General features: G+C 37.3%; 6 protein-coding genes across 11 annotated transcripts; 4 read left to right on the top strand and 2 right to left on the bottom strand.

Annotated features, from left to right (window-relative positions):
- The first annotated feature begins 266 nt into the window (after window positions 1-266).
- Window positions 267-3,407, top strand: LOC116116285 (probable aminotransferase ACS12). 2 transcript variants are annotated; one of them, XR_004125787.1, is made up of 5 exons: window positions 267-687; window positions 777-911; window positions 1,329-1,489; window positions 1,583-2,838; window positions 3,270-3,407. XR_004125787.1 is itself a non-coding variant. In XM_031402385.1 (4 exons), exons 1-4 carry the CDS (start codon window positions 313-315, stop codon window positions 2,436-2,438), a joined length of 1,527 nt encoding a protein of 508 aa, XP_031258245.1. In that variant the 5' UTR covers window positions 267-312; the 3' UTR covers window positions 2,439-2,926. The 2 variants fall into 2 exon arrangements, 1 of the variants encoding a protein (XP_031258245.1); XM_031402385.1 differs by lacking the exon at window positions 3,270-3,407 and having other exon boundaries at window positions 1,583-2,926.
- LOC116116336 lies at window positions 2,718-4,268 on the bottom strand. The gene is made up of 2 exons (XM_031402428.1): window positions 3,238-4,268; window positions 2,718-2,813 (listed from the first exon to the last, which is right to left on the bottom strand). Exons 1-2 carry the CDS (start codon window positions 4,228-4,230, stop codon window positions 2,718-2,720), a joined length of 1,089 nt encoding a protein of 362 aa, XP_031258288.1. The 5' UTR covers window positions 4,231-4,268.
- Window positions 4,132-7,315, top strand: LOC116116289 (zinc finger A20 and AN1 domain-containing stress-associated protein 1-like). 2 transcript variants are annotated; one of them, XM_031402388.1, is made up of 2 exons: window positions 4,132-5,133; window positions 6,898-7,315. In XM_031402388.1, the coding sequence occupies exons 1-2, from the start codon at window positions 4,963-4,965 to the stop codon at window positions 7,159-7,161; spliced, it is 435 nt and encodes a 144-aa protein (XP_031258248.1). In that variant the 5' UTR covers window positions 4,132-4,962; the 3' UTR covers window positions 7,162-7,315. The 2 variants fall into 2 exon arrangements, with proteins under 2 accessions (XP_031258248.1, XP_031258247.1); XM_031402387.1 differs by having other exon boundaries at window positions 4,132-5,087; window positions 6,852-7,314.
- Window positions 7,316-13,759: 6,444 nt separating this feature from the next.
- Window positions 13,760-17,369, top strand: LOC116116284 (probable aminotransferase ACS12). Of its 4 annotated transcripts, none has more exons than XM_031402383.1 (5): window positions 13,760-13,810; window positions 14,223-14,649; window positions 14,740-14,874; window positions 15,291-15,451; window positions 15,545-16,907. In XM_031402383.1, the coding sequence occupies exons 2-5, from the start codon at window positions 14,275-14,277 to the stop codon at window positions 16,398-16,400; spliced, it is 1,527 nt and encodes a 508-aa protein (XP_031258243.1). In that variant the 5' UTR covers window positions 13,760-13,810; window positions 14,223-14,274; the 3' UTR covers window positions 16,401-16,907. The 4 variants fall into 4 exon arrangements, 3 of the variants coding, with proteins under 3 accessions (XP_031258243.1, XP_031258244.1, XP_031258242.1); XR_004125786.1 differs by lacking the exon at window positions 13,760-13,810 and adding an exon at window positions 17,232-17,369 and having other exon boundaries at window positions 14,074-14,649; window positions 15,545-16,800; XM_031402384.1 differs by lacking the exon at window positions 13,760-13,810 and having other exon boundaries at window positions 14,073-14,649; window positions 15,626-16,907.
- On the bottom strand, window positions 16,680-18,192 carry LOC116116335. Its single transcript, XM_031402427.1, has 2 exons — window positions 17,200-18,192; window positions 16,680-16,775 (listed from the first exon to the last, which is right to left on the bottom strand). Exons 1-2 carry the CDS (start codon window positions 18,190-18,192, stop codon window positions 16,680-16,682), a joined length of 1,089 nt encoding a protein of 362 aa, XP_031258287.1.
- A 329-nt stretch (window positions 18,193-18,521) lies between these two features.
- LOC116116334 (zinc finger A20 and AN1 domain-containing stress-associated protein 6-like) lies at window positions 18,522-18,926 on the top strand. Its single transcript, XM_031402426.1, has one exon. It carries the CDS (start codon window positions 18,522-18,524, stop codon window positions 18,924-18,926), a length of 405 nt encoding a protein of 134 aa, XP_031258286.1.

The raw sequence follows: 18,926 nt of genomic DNA, 5'->3' as shown, positions 1-18,926 counted from the left end.
TTTAGCAAAGATCCAAACGAGTCAACGACCACGTCTAAATCTCAAATCTCAATCTAATCTAAATCTCACGTCATAAACTAACCAACGTTTGTCAGATAAAACAAAATCACTCTCTCGTAATTCGTCATTACCCAACAATTAACAGACGCAATCCAAAGTTTATCTATCTACTCCCTGTTTCTTCTTCACGCTCACGGACGGAGGGACCAAACGAGGCGTCAGATTTCGGCGGGCTTTCTGCAAACCCATGACCCAGACCCGAACCGTCCCACCACTGAACCGGAACGTCCCAAGCCCACCGCTGCCACTGCCATGAGGCTCATTGTGCCGTTACAAGGCGTTGTTCAAGGCAGAGGAGGCCTTATTTTGGGCTCTCTAATACCTGGCGCTCTTTTTTACTTTCTTCAGTTTTATTGGAAACGTCACCGTTCTCTAAACCCTTCCTCGGATCCTCCGTCGCCGTCTACTTCGTCCTCGAACCTCGCGGACCTACCCAGAACATCTTCGCGGTCCAATTTGTCGTCGCGCGGGTCTTTTGGTCCAGGTCGGGTATCTTCTCGGGGTGGCTTGCTTGCTAAAGCAGATGATTCTACGTATTATATCGGGTTAAATAAGGTTAAGGAGGATCCGTATCATAGGACGAATAATCCGAATGGGATTATTCAGCTTGGGTTGTCCCAGAACACTGTATGTTTAGGCTCTACTGAGTCTTTTTTTTTTTTGGTTTAAATTTTCTTAACTTTAATTTCAATATTTTTGTTTTGTTTTGGTTTTAGTTATGTTTGGATTTGATTGAGAAATGGTTCTCGGAGAACTTGACGGATTCTATAATGGGAAGCGATGGTGGTGATTTGAGCATCAGTGGAATTGCTGCGTACAAGCCGTTTGATGGAATGACGGAGATGAAAGTGGTGATGTGGATTACTTTATTTGTTTATTAACTTTAATAATTTTTTTGGTTGACTTTCACTTTAGATAATAGTTTGTTAGTTTGTAATGTGTTGATTCTGAGCTCTTATTCATGTTAATTAGATTGAAAAGAAGAGGTATGCCATGTGTATGAGCCACTCGGCTGGGAATACGTACTTCGTTCATCGCATGTTGCTAATATGAGTATTAAGGTTTCCTAATTGTAATTTGTGTTAATATTTGGCTTATAATGTTCTGATGGATGTAGTATGCTTTGTGCTATTTGTTGTTTTATTAACTCTATTAGAACCCATTCTATTGTGATATTGTTTCTTTTTGTATGTGCAAAGAATATGAAATTATTTATTATAATGCCATGGAGTCTGTGTTAGTGTTTTTTAATATCTATTCTCTTTCAGGCTATGGCAAGTTTCATGTCTCGAGTCATAGGGAAAGCAGTTTCATTTGATCCTTCACAAATAGTATTAACTGCTGGTGCAACTCCTGCAATTGAGATACTAAGCTTCTGCTTGGCAGACCATGGAAATGCATTTCTTGTCCCTACGCCATATTATCCTGGGTAATTTTTATCATCACTTTAGACCTTGCACCAGTATAACCAGGTTTACATATCAGTTAAGAAACCAAAGTTAATTAGAAAAACAATTTGCAGTTTTGACAGGGATATAAGATCGCGAACAGGAGTAGAGTTAATTCCTGTTCATTGTCGGAGCACTGACAACTTCGTTTTCAGTATAACTGCACTTGATCAAGCATTCAATCAGGCAAGAAAACGAGGATTGAAAGTACGTGCAATTCTCATCTGCAACCCGGCAAATCCTGTTGGCAATATACTTCCACGAGAGACTCTTTATGATGTTTTGGACTTTGCACGAGAGAAAAACATCCATATTATCTGTGATGAAATATATGGGGGGTCAATATTTGGAAGTGAGGAGTTTGTGAGCATGGCAGAAATTCTTGAGTCAGAAGAAGTTGACAAGGACAGGGTTCATATAATATATGGGCTGTCGAAAGACCTCTCTCTTCCTGGATTTAGGGCTGGAGTTATCTATTCCTATAATGACAGTGTTTTGGCTGCCGCAAAAAAGTTAACAAGATTTTCCTCCATGTCTACCCTGACTCAGAGACTCTTAATTTCAATGCTTTCGGATACAAGATTCACTCAAGAATATTTTGAGACCAATAAAAGAAGGGTAAAGGAAATATATGATTCATTTGTGGCAGGTTTAAAACAATTGGGAATCAGATGCTCGGAGAGCAATGCTGGCTTATACTGTTGGGCTGATATGAGTGCACTAATCCCCACTTACAGTGAGAAAGGAGAACTTGAATTATGGGACAAGCTATTGAATATCGCTAAGATCAATGTTACTCCTGGGTCAGCCTGCCACTGCATAGAACCAGGATGGTTCCGCTGTTGTTTTGCCACTTTATCTCAAGAGGATATTCCTGTAGTTATAGAACGGATTCAAAAAGTTGCTGAAACTTGTAAATTCCCCAGTTGAAATACTGCAAGAAATTTTATATTTAAGCATATTGCCATGACTAATTGTTTGGGGAAGTTGTAATGGACATGCACATTTTGACAAATTTTCAAGTTTGGCTGTCTTAGAAATTCTGCGGTTTAACATTCAGTTTGCATTCTGGATGTTATAATTTCTTTACATCCTCACTTGTTGGAAATAGAAATATAAAATGATTTGGAAGAGAGTTTCATAGAGGTCATGGATTGCTGGGTGATTTTGAACCACAAGGTGGGTTGCGTTTTTACTTTGACAACAGTTTCAGAGCATTAGCTGGCACTTCTTCCTCTGCAGTCCTTCAATCATTTTGATACTGGTTCCAAAGATGCAGCATCCAGAAGCTCTCCTTGCGAATTCCTGTTATAGTTGCATTCAGGCAAAAGTAAAGTTGTTTGTGATTTCTCTTGTGCAAAATAACAGATAGTTAACAGTATGAATACAGTATCCAAATGGAAAGAATTGAAATACAATTTCTTTTTGCATATATTTTTTGAAATAGTTATTGATTTGTCCCAACTTAGTTGATTGATATTCAACAGTGGTATAAGTGATCTAGAGATCAAATCCCATTCATATCAAACTTGGGAGGGGATCAATTAAATTTGTGTTTGTGTGGGGAAGGGTTGGGTTGGGTGTATGGTTTATGGTTTATGGTATGGAAAAAAAATGAAAAAAAGGGGAGAAGCTATGGATTTTTTCTACATTTTCCAGTTATTTTATTTTAGCCTAAGACCAAATGCTGTATTAATGACAGTAAAAAACAAACAGGAGTTTGATTTACCATTGATAGATTCTGTTTTCTGATTTGAGCAGCTTTCATCTGGTAGCTCCTCCTTCGACTGATCATTATCAGCTCTCCAAGTGTTGTTGGCCTCCTTATCACGACACTGCTGTTACTTTCATCATCAAACTCCTTGCTTTTCATTACTGGTTGGGTAAGAGGGCCCATTTCAGAGCATCCTACCCTTTCAAGGAAACCAGCTTTGGGGGGAAGTAATGGAAAGAGGCATTCCAAGAAAGAAGCCCCAACAAGGCTCGAAAAGCCATTCGTGTAACTGCTTGTGCTACTGTCTGTTTCAGAATCTGGTGTGGAAGGAATGTTTGGTTCATCACTTGTATCATCACTCAAGGAAGATTTTTCCACAGGAACAGCAGAAGAAATTGCTACTGAAGGTACAAGGCAGTTTGCTAGGAGAGAGGGAGCTGAGCTGAATGAACCATCTGTTTCAAAATCAAATGCCTCCAGATCCAATTCAAACAATGCTTTTTGGTCATCCTGACCGTTATCACTATCCTCTTCTTTGCCATTGTCAACAACATCATAGCCCTGGGGATATGCTGTGGGTGATGGGAAAGTTGTGAGGTTTTCTGGTAGGATTGGTAGTGGGCCAGATTCTGGAGGTGATGGGAAAGTCATGATGTTTTCTGGTAGGACCTGTGGTGATGGGAAAGTTATGAGGTTTTCTGGTAGGTTTGATGGCTCAGATTCTGGTGGTGATGGGAAAGTCATCAGGTTTTCTGGTAAGATTTGTTGCTCAGATTCCAGTGGCGGGTGTGATAAAGAGTTTAGTGGCGTTCCAGGCTTTTCCTCCCAATTAAAGGGAATGGATGCAATGAGCTTGACTGGAGGCATTTGAATTGGACTAACCGAAGAAATCCCTTGTCTCCAGTCTCTTTTAGCTATACCCGGCTTTTCTTCCCAAAGAAAAGGGACAGCCGGTGGTTGCCTGACATACTTTCTCCTAGAACGTCCCATGGTTTCCTTCCCGGCCATTCTGGAGTGAAAGCTATGTTCACTTATGCATTGCTATATGTGCATTATTCCTGTTTTTATAAGTGAAAAATTGGTATACAAAGTGGATTAGAGAAGTTTGGTGGTGAACGAAAAAATGCCAACTGCACCATTTTTGTGTCTGAAGAAAGTAGCTCTACCTGCTCTCACTGTTCTTCGGTTTGAATTAGAAGGATTGGTTTAAACTTAAGGGGGGCCATTTTTTGGATTTGGTAAGTCAACTCTGTCCAATTCAGTTTTCTTTTTAGCGATGTAAGGCAGGAGAACTTTTCTCCATGGGTATGGCTGACAGCCACGGTCCAAAAAGTAAACTTAGAAATACAATAAAAAAGAGTCATTGACCAATTATTGGTTTAGGATTCTTCCAATATTTCCTTAAGGTTTAGGACATCTGTGAGTTAAATTTCCCTTTTCCTTCCATTACTAGGTTCGGGTTATTGCCTTATTGGCACATTCCTTCTTGTTCTGGTCATTAATTGGCACATTCCTTTTTGGTTAATAATGTCTTTGAATTTTCCTAATGGTTGAAGGATACAGAAATCTCTAGAAAAATATACGAAATTAATACTTGAATTCTTTTCCTAAGTGGACTCTACTTCAAATCTCTCTATATATTCAATCTACCATCGCAAACCTCACAATTTTCTCTATAACACAATTAATAACAAGAAGAAAAAAAAAGGGCGAGTGAGAAGCAATAAGAACAAATAAAAGATGGATGTAAACAACGCCATTGCACCTCTCTGCGCAAAGGGTTGTGGGTTCTACGGGTCTCAAGAGAACAAAAACATGTGTTCAAAGTGCTACAAGGAATTTCTAAAGGCAGAGCTTATTGTCAAATCTGAAGCTAAAGTATTAAACGTGGAAAAACCTTTGAACTCGAAGGTTGATTTTGATTTTAGTTCGAGTAGAACAACGTTGAGCGTTGTTGCATCTGGTTCAGGTTCAAGCGTGAAGAATAGATGTAAGAACTGCAACAAGAAGATTGGTTTGACAGGTTTCAAATGTCGATGTGGGGATATGTTTTGTGGGATGCACCGTTACCCAAAAGAACATTCTTGTACCTTCGATTTCAAGAAAGCTGATCGTGAAATACTGGTTAAACAAAATCCTGTCGTCGATGGTGATAAACTAGCGGAGAGGATATGATCTCATTCATGGATTTCTTTTCAGTTAGAGATTTTCTTGTTTATACCTTTTTTTCTTTCCAGTCAGAGATTTTCTTGTTTACAGCTTTTTTCTCTTTCTTTCTTTATTGATCATTTTTGTCTATACACCAGAATGTGAAAGGTGTCTGTTAATTCAATATACCAATTTTTTTCCGACGACGTTTGGTGATGAACCTAAACATGCTAACTGCACCATTTTTGCTCTACCTATTCCTCATTCTAATTTAGAAGAGAGTTTAACACTTATTGGACCATATCATATTTTAAAATTTCACCGATGAATAATATAATAATTTTACATGAATATATGTCAATAATATTATTTGTTGATACGAAAAATTGCATCAATCTACAAAAGCAATGTGTATGTGGTTAAAGATAATCAGCAATTTAATAAAATACGTGATAATATAAAGAATACAATCGATTTTAAAAGTGGTTCGAGCCTGTCCATTGTTATCTTATTGTTTTTAATGGATTACAAGAATAACAATAAGTTCTGTCTAGAATAATTTGCTAACCCCTCTCTCCTTGTTGGAGGGGATTTATATACAAGTTTGTAAAGAAAGAAAGAGAGAAATTATTGAGATTGCAATCAAATTCGATTGCAATCTCAAATTACAATTCTGACATTCTCATGATTGTGAGCTAAGATCGTATTATTATTACTGTTTATTTGATTTCTTCTGAAATATCTGACATCTGAGTTTATCTGTGATTTGTTGAACAATTGCCAGAGTTAGTCGCAACTAGCTTATGTTGGGTCAAACAAGTGCTGAGTCGAACTAAATCTTCTCGGGCTTTTGACTTCTCCGAGCTTAATGAAAAAATCACACACGATATTATACATCACATTGATTTGTATATAAAGTTTATAAACCTTACATTATTCATATGAAAAATTGATTACAGTTTTTATTTTCTAAACAATATCTTTGGGGAAAAAAATTAAATACATTTTGGGATAATTTTATAAAAACCCTATAAGTATCAAATAATCATGAAGGGATTGAAGATATGAAAAATAAGACCCTAAACCTAATTTCTTTAAAAATCATAAAAAAAAAAAAAATTATGTTACACATTTATACTTTCTGGCAACTGCTGTCAGACTCTGTGTTGTTGGTAGTTTTGTAGCGTTGCTTGAGGCCATGGAGATCTCTCAACGTCTGTGGGGCCGTGGAGGCCTCACGGCAATTGCAAGAGGCCAAATACTGCCTTGTAGTGCGCAAGACCTCTGAAGGTCATATTCAACTTCAAGAAGTTGCTAGAGGCCGGATCCAGCCTTGTCGATGCCTCTAGAGGCTAGATGAAGACTATCCAGTGCTTCAAGCTAGATCCATCCAGCATCCAGCTTTGAAAGCTCCATTGGAGAGGCCAATTTGGCCTTAAAACATTACTAGAGGTCAAATTCAACAGCAATTCACTNGTCAAATCTGAAGCTAAAGTATTAAACGTGGAAAAACCTTTGAACCCGAAGGTTGATTTTGATTTTAGTTCGAGTAGAACAACGTTGAGTGTTGTTGCATCTGGTTCAGGTTCAAGCGTGAAGAATAGATGTAAGAACTGCAACAAGAAGATTGGTTTGACAGGTTTCAAATGTCGATGTGGGGATATGTTTTGTGGGATGCAACGTTACCCAAAAGAACATTCTTGTACTTTCGATTTCAAGAAAGCTGATCGTGAAATACTGGTTAAACAAAATCCTGTCGTCGATGGTGATAAACTAGTGCAGAGGATATGATCTTTTTAAAGAGATTTTCTTGTTTATACCGTTTTTTCTTTCCAGTTAGAGATTTTCTTGTTTACACCTTTTTTTTGTTTTTGTTTTTTTCTTTCTTTAAATCACTTTTAATAATAGCATTGATCATTTTTGTCCATACAACAGAATGTGAAAGGTGTCTTAATTCAATATACCAATTTTTTTCCAACGACGTTTGGTGATGAACCTAAACCTGCTAACTGCACCATTTTTGCTCTACCTATTCCTCATTCTAATTTAGAAGAGAGTTTAACACTTATTGGACCATATCATATTTTAAAATTTCCCCGATGAATAATATAATAATTTTGCACTTTTAAGTTTTGGTTATATTTTATTTCTCTATTTAATGCGTTATGTTTTATTTTATGCTTAATATTTGGGTCTTGTGTTATCTTTATCATTTTAGGTGATATTATACATCTAAGAGGTTGAACTTACGTACATGGAATCCTCTTCAGCTTTATCTACGTTTACTGCTCCCATAAATATTAGCTTATCTGGATCTTCTTCTAAAGTAGATTGTTTGTATGAAATATCTTATATCCTATAAAATAAAAAAATCCAGGACATTATCCCTCCAATTGTAAATCTTTATACAGCATTTTCCAAGTCTTTGTCTTCTTTGTCTAAAACCTTTAAAACTCTTGTTAGACATTCCAGAAAGCTAGTCAAAGACTGTTCCAGACTAGTACTTTTGACAAGTGTCAAATTCCAATCACAACCCAAGAACAATATGTTATTTTGAAGATCCCTCAAGAATCCATTTCTCAATGGATCCATGAAGGATACTCTCATATACACTTTGACGCTATCCGGCTCACTTTATCTTATCATGGTAGAAAATGACTCCCAGTCTCTGTTCAAATTGCTTTATTAGACACCGGATTTGTCCAATATCAACATGCTTGTATAGGGATAGCATAGACAACTTTGAATGCTGGGACAGTCATTTTGATACTGTTTCCTAATTTCAACATGTCTCTCTCTGATGTTCATTGCTCCAAGGCTCTTAAAGTTCAATTACATATCGTTGGTGCAGATTTAAATCTAGGGAGTATTGCAGCTACTTTGGATTACCAAATGGTTTGACGAATCTAAGACCATACTCTTAATCTCGCTATCCCTACGACTACTGATGCATTGCTCCTTACTATTGACTCTCAGAATACTCCTCACTGCATCAATATGAGGAGATGTACTGCTGTAAATGACCTCCTTACACAATTTTCATTACATCATGATGTGGTATATATCACAACCACACAAATTTTTAATTATTTTAAATTTTTAATATTATAATAGAATTTGTGTGGTTGTAGCATATACCACATCATGATGTTTACAAAATGGTGTAAGTGTAGCATTACTCATTTTTTAACTGGTGGGTCCGAAATTCGATACCATCCTTCCTTCTTCGGGAAATTCAAATATATTTTTTCAATAATGTATTCAGGTTCAGAATCTCTCTCACAATCCCCCTACTGCAGCTTGATCAGCTTGCAAATGAACATACAGATGCATTTTACAAGTGGATCAATGATGAGTTATCACATCCAGTGTTATTTGTTTAATATATTTCTCATCAAAATTTACAAAATTTAAAATATATTATATTAACCTCAAGGGGTTGTTTTATTGATCAAAGAGTTTTATTCTCTTTCTTGAGTTTTTGAATTTAAACATTAGAACAACCTATCATATTAATATTGTAGCTTATCCTGATTCTTTGGACTTGTAGGTTGTTCAACGATCCCATAGATTAATTGAGATGGACAAACACCTCGATTACAATATATATATATATGTTATGCCTAAAAAATCATGATTAACGTAAGCTCACGCTAGCAAGGGTCAATCAGAGTTCAGGAAGGTTTTGTGTCGTCCAGACGCTACCGCGTCGCGCAAGAACGGAAGAGGTAAGACTGTTGTCAGTGTGGCAGTTGAAAGCTTGGCTTGTGAGTGGCTAGGAATTATCCAACTGCCCAAGCCCTACGCGATTTAAGGATTTCTCCTGTGCAGTCAGCTAATGGAAAGTAGGTTAGGAATTGTACCACACATGTTCGACTACAAATTCATGATTATTACCTTGAATCCCTCGACTATAAATAGAGGGTTCTTCTCTCATTTAGGGGATCCGTTCATTTTTAATCTTCTAAGAGCAGACTCTCTCTCTATATTTAAATTCTCTCTCTAGATTATAACTCAACTCGCTATCCGCAATGTGACTGTAATCATCCATCAATACAAATATAGTGGACGTATGATTTGCTTTTTAGCATCCGAACCACTTTAAAAATTGTCTCTTGTTTATTCTCTTGTTGCACATTTCCATATCACATATAATTTTTAACTCCGCTTAACACTTTACACATGCGAGTAATATGAAAATAAGTCAAATTTGCAATTATATTGAATTGTTTTATATATATATATATCAAGGCAGGGAAACATTTTACAGTTGTTTTCACAATTCAATATAATTGCAAATTTGACTTATTTTCATATTTTTCAATTAAGGTTGTTATGCCTAAAAAGTCATGCCTCTGTCAGCTCATTTAATGTCTTCTTGTACCAGCTACCAAACTCATATCTCTAAAGATATTCTCTCCAACCATATCTCCTTTCAAGAAATGAATGGACGTGAGTCTTTCATGTGTCAAGGCAACTTGCAAAACACTCATTACATTGAGTGCAAAAGTGTATAAATGGGCACTCCTCTTCCCGAAGAAGGGGGCTGGGCTAAGATTTGAGCTTCATTTTCATTCTCTCTCTGTAAACACTGTATTTCTTCCTCTTTGTATGCCTTACGGGCAATATAATAGAAATAGTCAGTGAGCAATAAAATAACAGTGGATGTAGGAGTCGCTTGTTAAGCATCCGAACCACTATAAAAACCCCCTCTTGCCAATCTTTTATTTATTTTTCTGCAAAATATATAATTTCAGCTCCATATTCAAATCTCATGGATCCATCACGTGTGATTCTTAAGTCTGCTTAGTACTTCTCACGTATGAGTCGTTAACGTCCAAAATCAAGCGTCAACAAATGCCAACTATTATCATAAGCAAGCACTACAGAAAATTAGCGGCTTCATCAATGACAGCTCAACGCAAGTTATTTCTTTTTTTGAATTGAAACAGAGAAAAGAGACAGACAAAATAGTAAATTGAGTTGTAACTGTTTGTCTGTTTCTTAGAAAATGGTGTTTCTGTGTAAATGGAGAGCTACTTTAGTNTCCTTTTTTCCTCACATGTCTCTTCCCTTTTCCTCTACCTGCACTTCCTCATTTTAATTTAGAAGAGAGTTTAACAGTTGTTGTAGGACAATAGTCAGTAGGACCATATTTTGGATTTGGTAAGTCAAACCTTATAACAGTACAATTAGTTAGCTTAGAATGCAAAACTCTCATCTTTTAAGGCAGAAAAGAAACACTATTTAAAATTCAAAAGAGCTTTAATAAGAATTTTAAATAATAAGGAGAGTTTTATATTATATAGATAAATTAAAATTTAGATAAATTTTGCGATAACGCTAGGTTCACAACCATCTCTTATAATTTCTGACTTAGTAGCTCATTATTAGTTAGCTTGTAAATATGTAGGTGAGACTTGTACAAGCAGACAAGACCTATTTTGCGAACTGATCAATTATGAACTGCCACGTCGAAGGTTGTGAGAGAAGATTGTGAGATTGGGTTGTGGATCTAATATTACTCTAAATTTTATCTTCTTTTAAATTGAAAAATAAAATGTTCACTAAAATAGATGAAGACGAAATGATATAATAATTTTACATGAATATATGTATATAATATTTATTTTTCATATTAATTTGTATACGAAGCTTGTAAACCTAACATTATTCATATGAAAAACTCATTACTCTATTTTACTTTCTAAACAATCTTTTGACCAAAAAAAAATTAACATTTTGGGATAATTTTAGAAAAACCCAACATGTATCATGTATGAAGGTCCTTGAAGGTATGGAAAATAGGACCCTAGCTCCACTTTCTTTAAAATGGTTAAAACAGTTTTGTTAAATAGTGTAGACCTTGGAGGTCTCTTATGTCATTGGAGGCAGTAGCCTCACAACAACCGTAAAAGTCTATAAATGGCCTCATGATGCCTAGGCATGGCAATGGGCCCTAAAATTCCGGGGCTCCGTCCTGACCCGTCTCGTATGGGGCGAGGATTCCTTGGTTTTTTTGGGGATAGGGACGGGGACGGGAGGAGTTTTAATCCCTGTCCTCGGGGATGGGGTGGGGTGTAACAACTCCATTCTACTCATATTCGTTTAAAATATACATAGTAAAAATACATATAAGATAGCATAAAAAGTTGGGCCCAAATTTTTCTTTTATTAAACATATACATTCTTTGTACAAACTCATGTCATGTACAAAAATTGAACAATAAAGTGGACAGTGTAGCCATTTCCCTTCGCTTGCCGACATCCATCCGACCGTGTCCTCACCTAGATCCTGCAAAAACATAGGAAACAACGGGGTGAGCACAAAACAATGCTCAGTAAGTAAATCCTCTACTCATCTATCCCCGTAACTCTCTCTCTAATTCTTTCCTTACAATCCCCATTTCTCTCTTTGCTTTCTCTCCCTGTTTCTCTTTCTCTTTTCTATTAACTCTCTCTCTAGCAAGTCACGGCCCCATCTGACCGGAGGCACGACTGGAACTCACTCCCACTCTCCGTAACTTTTACTCATTCTAGCCGATCGGACTTGGTTATGCATGGATTCGGAACCCTTGGTCATGTGAGTGAATAATCTCTCTCTTGGGTACTCTCGGGTATAGCCCCCATCCGCATGCACTCTCACGGGCTACACCACTTCTCTCTCTCATACTCATGCCGCTCTCTCAATGTGGCGTATATGCGGGAATACTCTACCCATACTCACAGGTTCCCCATCGCATAACTGTAACGGTCAGCATGGTGAGCCCACTACTAACCGGCCACGGAACTACCTTCGTGGCAGGTACTGTCCCCCCCTTAAGGGATTTCTTCGCCTCCCCCACCACTCGAACCCAAGACCNGAGAAAAGAGACAGACAAAATAGTAAATTGAGTTGTAACTGTTTGTCTGTTTCTTAGAAAATGGTGTTTCTGTGTAAATGGAGAGCTACTTTAGTCAGGAAGCTGATTGCAAAATCCTGCAAAAGTCTGGATTTCGGCATGTTCCGCTCGACTAGTCTAGTCGCCTTCTATACTCTTTCTTTGAATTTACAAGTGCAGTCGTTGTCCTCTTGTCAATGAAGGGCAATGGCTACGCTCCTGCTAATTCAAAATCTTGAAAAGCCGATACAATAGGCGCCAACTGAGAAGACGATGAAATAGCGTTATGGAATTTAGTGAGTGCGTTAGAATTTTTGTTGAAGACGAGCAATATTAAATCAGAAAAGTTAAAAATATATATAAGTAATATTTTATGTATATTTTTAAAAAATATAAATACATTTGATTCATTTTTTACTTGGTTAATAACACACATAAATAAACCTCTATAATTAGGATGAATTGTTAATTTTAATTTTTACTTATATGTAAAGATGTTGTGCTTAGACAATCGCACTGATGTCAGCACTAACTAATCAGAGTTCATAAAGGTTTTGTGTTGTCCAGGAGCTTCCATATCGCCCTAAGACAAAAGAGATACGACTGTCATCAATCTAGCAGATTCAAGTTTTGTCTATAAGTAGATGAAGACCGCACACTTGTTCCAACTTTATCAAAATAAAAAGATAAGGATTAAGGAGTGGTCTCCACGTGTCAGGGCAACTTGCAAAAACATTCATTACATTGACCTAAAAGGTGTATAAATGAACACCTTTCTTCACGAAGAGGAGAGGTTGGGCATACGAGAGTTAGACATAGATTTGAACTTCATTATTTCTCTTTGTAAGCAAAGTGTTTTTTTATTTTTGTATGTCTTACAGGCAATATCATAGAAATAATCAGAGAATAATAAAATAAAAATAGATGTAGGAGTTGTTTTAAGCATCCGAATCATTATAAAAACCTCTTTTGCCAGTCGATGATTTATGTTTTTGCAACATATATAATCTCAGCACCATATTCAAATCTCATGAATATATCACATGTAATTTTTAAGACTCTCTTAATATTTTGTATATGTAAATCGGTGATGTCCAAAATCAAGCATTAATAAAAGAAAAATATCTTTTGGACCATGTCGCGTTTAATTATTTGAATAAAACGTAAAAAATATTCATTTATCACAACTTTTTGGTCCAGTGATCCTACGTGGAGCGGTCATCTTCTCTTCTCCTACTTTCCAACTTTCTACTACATTAGGATTCAAGGGGAAAGGGGCGCCAAGGCCCGTGGGCCTGTTTGCTTGGTGGGCTTACAATTGGACTGGCCCAGATGACTTGGGCCCTTACTTTATAAGTTGAGCTTTTAGTAGAAGTCTCCAGTCATGATCTTGAAAGAGAAAATATATTCATTAAAATATTATATTAGTCCATGTCATATATATTTTTCAAACGTGTCCTTAATTATAGTGTTTCTTATACGTCATATTTCTTTCTTGGAAGTAAAAGAAAAAATAAAATGAAAAAGGAAAGAAATTTAAATAATGACTAAAGGATAAGAACAAAGAAAAATATACCCATTACTGATTGCTTGCAGATTTTCTGTTGTACACGAACAAGCAATTAATATAAATCAAATCAAATTAAATGGTAATAATTAATCATTAATACAGCTAAAGGGGCATTACGGTAAACTCATCCATTGAGCAAAGATCCAAACAACCACGTCTAAATCTCAATCTAATCTTCCCTCTCGAAGCGAACGGTCATAAACTAACCAACGTTTTTCAAATAAAACAAAATCACTCTCTCGTTAATCTTCATTTCCCAACAACTAACAGACCCAACCCCAAACAAACCAACCTTTATCTATCTACTCACCGTTTCTTCTTCACGCTCACGGACGGACGGACGGACCAAACGAGGCCTCAGTTTTTGGCGGGTCTTTCTGCAAACCCATGACCCAGACCCAAACCCGTCCCACCACTGAACCCGAACGTCCCAAGCCCACCGCTGCCACTGCCATGAGGCTCATTGTGCCGTTACAAGGCGTTGTTCAAGGCAGAGGAGGTCTTATTTTGGGCTCTCTAATACCTTGCGCTCTTTTTTACTTTCTTCAGTTTTATTTGAAACGTCACCGTTCTCCGAACCCTTCCTCGGATCCTCCGTCGCCGTCTACTCCGTCCTCGAACCTCGCGGACCTACCCAGAACATCTTCGCGGTCCAATTTGTCGTCGCGTGGGTCTTTTGGTCCAGTTCGAGTATCTTCTCGGGCTGGCTCGCTTGCTAAAGCAGATGATTCTACGTATTATATCGGGTTAAATAAGGTTAAGGAGGATCCGTATCATAGGACGAATAATCCGAATGGGATTATTCAGCTTGGGTTGTCCGAGAACACTGTATGTTTAGGCTCTACTGAGTTTTTTTTTTTTTTTAGTTTAAATTTTCTTAACTTTAATTTCAATTTTTTTGTTTTGTTTTGGTTTTAGTTATGTTTGGATTTGATTGAGAAATGGGTCTCGGAGAACTTGACGGATTCTATAATGGGAAGCGATGGTGGTGATTTGAGCATTAGTGGAATTGCTGCATACAAGCCGTTTGATGGAATGACGGAGATGAAAGTGGTAATGTGGATTACTTTATTTTTTTATTAACTTTTTTAATTTTTTTGGTTGACTGTCACTTTAGATAATAGTTTTTTAGTTTGTAATGTGTTGATTCTGAGCTCTTATTCATTTTAATGAGATTGAAAAGAAGAGGTATGCCATGTGTATGAGCCACTCGGCTTCGTATACGTATTTCGTTGATTACATGTTGCTAATATGAGTATTAAGGTTTACATATTGTAACTTGTGTTAATATTTGGCTTATAATGTTCTGATGGATGTAGTATGCTTTGTGCTATTTGTTGTTTTATTAACTCTATTAGAACCCATTCTATTTGTGATTGTTTCTTTTTGTATGTGCAAAGAATATGAAATTATTTATTATAATGCCATGGAGTCTGTGTTAGTGTTTTCTAATATCTATTCTCTTTCAGGCTATGGCAAGTTTCATGTCTCGAGTCATAGGGAAAGCAGTTTCATTTGATCCTTCACAAATAGTATTAACTGCTGGTGCAACTCCTGCAATTGAGATACTAAGCTTCTGCTTGGCAGACCATGGAAATGCATTTCTTGTCCCTACGCCATATTATCCTGGGTAAGTTTTATCATCACTTTAGACCTTGCACCAGTATAACCAGGTTTACATATCAGTTAAGAAACCAAAGTTAATTAGAAAAACAATTTGCAGTTTTGACAGGGATATAAGATCACGAACAGGAGTAGAGTTAATTCCTGTTCATTGTCGGAGCACTGACAACTTCGTTTTCAGTATAACTGCACTTGATCAAGCATTCAATCAGGCAAGAAAACGAGGAGTGAAAGTACGTGCAATTCTCATCTGCAACCCTGCAAATCCTGTTGGCAATATACTTCCACGAGAGACTCTTTATGATGTTTTGGACTTTGCACGAGAGAAAAACATCCATATTATCTGTGATGAAATATATGGGGGGTCAATATTTGGAAGTGAGGAGTTTGTGAGCATGGCAGAAATTCTTGACTCAGAAGAGGGTGACAAGGACAGGGTTCATATAATATATGGGCTGTCGAAAGACCTCTCTCTTCCTGGATTTAGGGCTGGAGTTATCTATTCCTATAATGACAGTGTTTTGGCTGCCGCAAAAAAGTTAACAAGATTTTCCTCCATGTCTACCCTGACACAGAGACTCTTAATTTCAATGCTTTCGGATACAAGATTCACTCAGGAATATTTTGAGACCAATAAAAGAAGGGTAAAGGAAATATATGATTCATTTGTGGCAGGTTTAAAACAATTGGGAATCAGATGCTCGGAGAGCAATGCTGGCTTATACTGTTGGGCTGATATGAGTGCACTAATCCCCACTTACAGTGAGAAAGGAGAACTTGAATTATGGGACAAGCTATTGAATATCGCTAAGATCAATGTTACTCCTGGGTCGGCCTGCCACTGCATAGAACCAGGATGGTTCCGCTGTTGTTTTGCCACTTTATCTCAAGAGGATATTCCTGTAGTTATAGAACGGATTCAAAAAGTTGCTGAAACTTGTAAATTCCCCAGTTGAAATACTGCAAGAAATTTTATATTTAAGCATATTGCCATGACTAATTGTTTGGGGAAGTTGTAATGGACATGCACATTTTGACAAATTTTCAAGTTTGGCTGTCTTAGAAATTCTGCGGTTTAACATTCAGTTTGCATTCTGGATGTTATAATTTCTTTACATCCTCACTTGTTGGAAATAGAAATATAAAATGATTTGGAAGAGAGTTTCATAGAGGTCATGGATTGCTGGGTGATTTTGAACCACAAGGTGGGTTGCGTTTTTACTTTGACAACAGTTTCAGAGCATTAGCTGGCACTTCTTCCTCTGCAGTCCTTCAATCATTTTGATACTGGTTCCAAAGATGCAGCATCCAGAAGCTCTCCTTGCGAATTCCTGTTATAGTTGCATTCAGGCAAAAGTAAAGTTGTTTGTGATTTCTCTTGTGCAAAATAACAGATAGTTAACAGTATGAATACAGTATCCAAATGGAAAGAATTGAAATACAATTTCTTTTTGTATATATTTTTTGAAATAGCTATTGATTTGTCCCAACTTAGTTGATTGATATTCAACAGTGGTATAAGTGATCTAGAGATCAAATCCCATTCATATCAAACTTGGGAGGGGATCAATTAAATTTGTGTTTGTGTGGGGAAGGGTTGGGTTGGGTGTATGGTTTATGGTTTATGGTATGGAAAAAAAATGAAAAAAAGGGGAGAAGCTATGGATTTTTTCTACATTTTCCAGTTATTTTATTTTAGCCTAAGACCAAATGCTGTATTAATGACAGTAAAAAACAAACAGGAGTTTGATTTACCATTGATAGATTCTGTTTTCTGATTTGAGCAGCTTTCATCTGGTAGCTCCTCCTTCGACTGATCATTATCAGCTCTCCAAGTGTTGTTGGCCTCCTTATCACGACACTGCTGTTACTTTCATCATCAAACTCCTTGCTTTTCATTACTGGTTGGGTAAGAGGGCCCATTTCAGAGCATCCTACCCTTTCAAGGAAACCAGCTTTGGGGGGAAGTAATGGAAAGAGGCATTCCAAGAAAGAAGCCCCAACAAGGCTCGAAAAGCCATTCGTGTAACTGCTTGTGCTACTGTCTGTTTCAGAATCTGGTGTGGAAGGAATGTTTGGTTCATCACTTATATCATCACTCAAGGAAGATTTTTCCACAGGAACAGCAGAAGAAATTGCTACTGAAGGTACAAGGCAGTTTGCTAGGAGGGAGGGAGATGAGCTGAATGAACCATCTGTTTCAAAATCAAATGCCTCCAGATCCAATTCAAACAATGCTTTTTGGTCATCCTGACCGTTATCACTAACCTCTTCTTTGCCATTCTCAACAACATCATAGCCCTGGGGATATGCTGTGGGTGATGGGAAAGTTGTGAGGTTTTCTGGTAGGATTGGTAGTGGGCCAGATTCTGGAGGTGATGGGAAAGTCATGATGTTTTCTGGTAGGACCTGTGGTGATGGGAAAGTTATGAGGTTTTCTGGTAGGTTTGATGGCTCAGACTCTGGTGGTGAGGGGAAAGTCATCAGGTTTTCTGGTAAGATTTGTTGCTCAGATTCCAGTGGCGGGTGTGATAGAGAGTTTAGTGGCGTTCCAGGCTTTTCCTCCCAATTAAAGGGAATGGATGCAATGAGCTTGACTGGAGGCATTTGAATTGGACTAACCGAAGAAATCGCTTGTCTCCAGTCTCTTTTAGCTATACCCGGCTTTTCTTCCCAAAGAAAAGGGACAGCCGGTGGTTGCCTGACATACTTTCTCCTAGAACGTCCCATGGTTTCCTTCCCAGCCATTCTGGAGTGAAAGCTATGTTCACTTATGCATTGCTATATGTGCATTATTCCTTTTTGGTTAATAATGTCTTTGAATTTTCCTAATGGTTGAAGGATACAGAAATCTCTAGAAAAATATACGAAATTAATAGTTGAATTCTTTTCCTAAGTGGATTCTACTTCAAATCTCTCTATATATATTCAATCTGCCATCGCAAACCTCACAATTTTCTCCATAACATAATTAATAACCAGAAGAAAAAAAAGGGACGACTCGAGTGAGAAGCAGTAAGAACAAATAAAAGATGGATGGAAACAAGTAAACAACGCCATTGCACCTCTCTGAGCAAATGGTTGTGGGTTCTACGGGTCTCAAGAGAACAAAAACTTGTGTTCAAACTTCAAAGTGCTACAAGGAATTTCTGAAGGCAGAGCTTATTGTCAAATCTGAAGCTAAAGTATTAAACGTGGAAAAACCTTTGAACCCGAAGGTTGATTTTGATTTCAGTTCGAGTAGAACAACGTTTAGTGTTGTTGCATCTGGTTCAGGTTCAAGCGTGAAGAATAGATGTAAGAACTGCAACAAGAAGATTGGTTTGACAGGTTTCAAATGTCGATGTGGGGATATGTTTAGTGGGATGCACCGTTACCCAAAAGAACATTCTTGTACCTTCGATTTCAAGAAAGCTGATCGTGAAATACTGGTTCAACAAAATCCTGTCGTCGATGGTGATAAACTAGCGGAGAGGATATGA

The sequence above is a fragment of the Pistacia vera genome, unplaced genomic scaffold, assembly GCF_008641045.1.
Source record: "Pistacia vera cultivar Batoury unplaced genomic scaffold, PisVer_v2 Contig77, whole genome shotgun sequence".
Lineage (NCBI taxonomy): Eukaryota > Viridiplantae > Streptophyta > Magnoliopsida > Sapindales > Anacardiaceae > Pistacia > Pistacia vera.
Note: the sequence above shows the minus strand (reverse complement) of the source record. Positions and strands in the feature narration are given on the sequence as shown.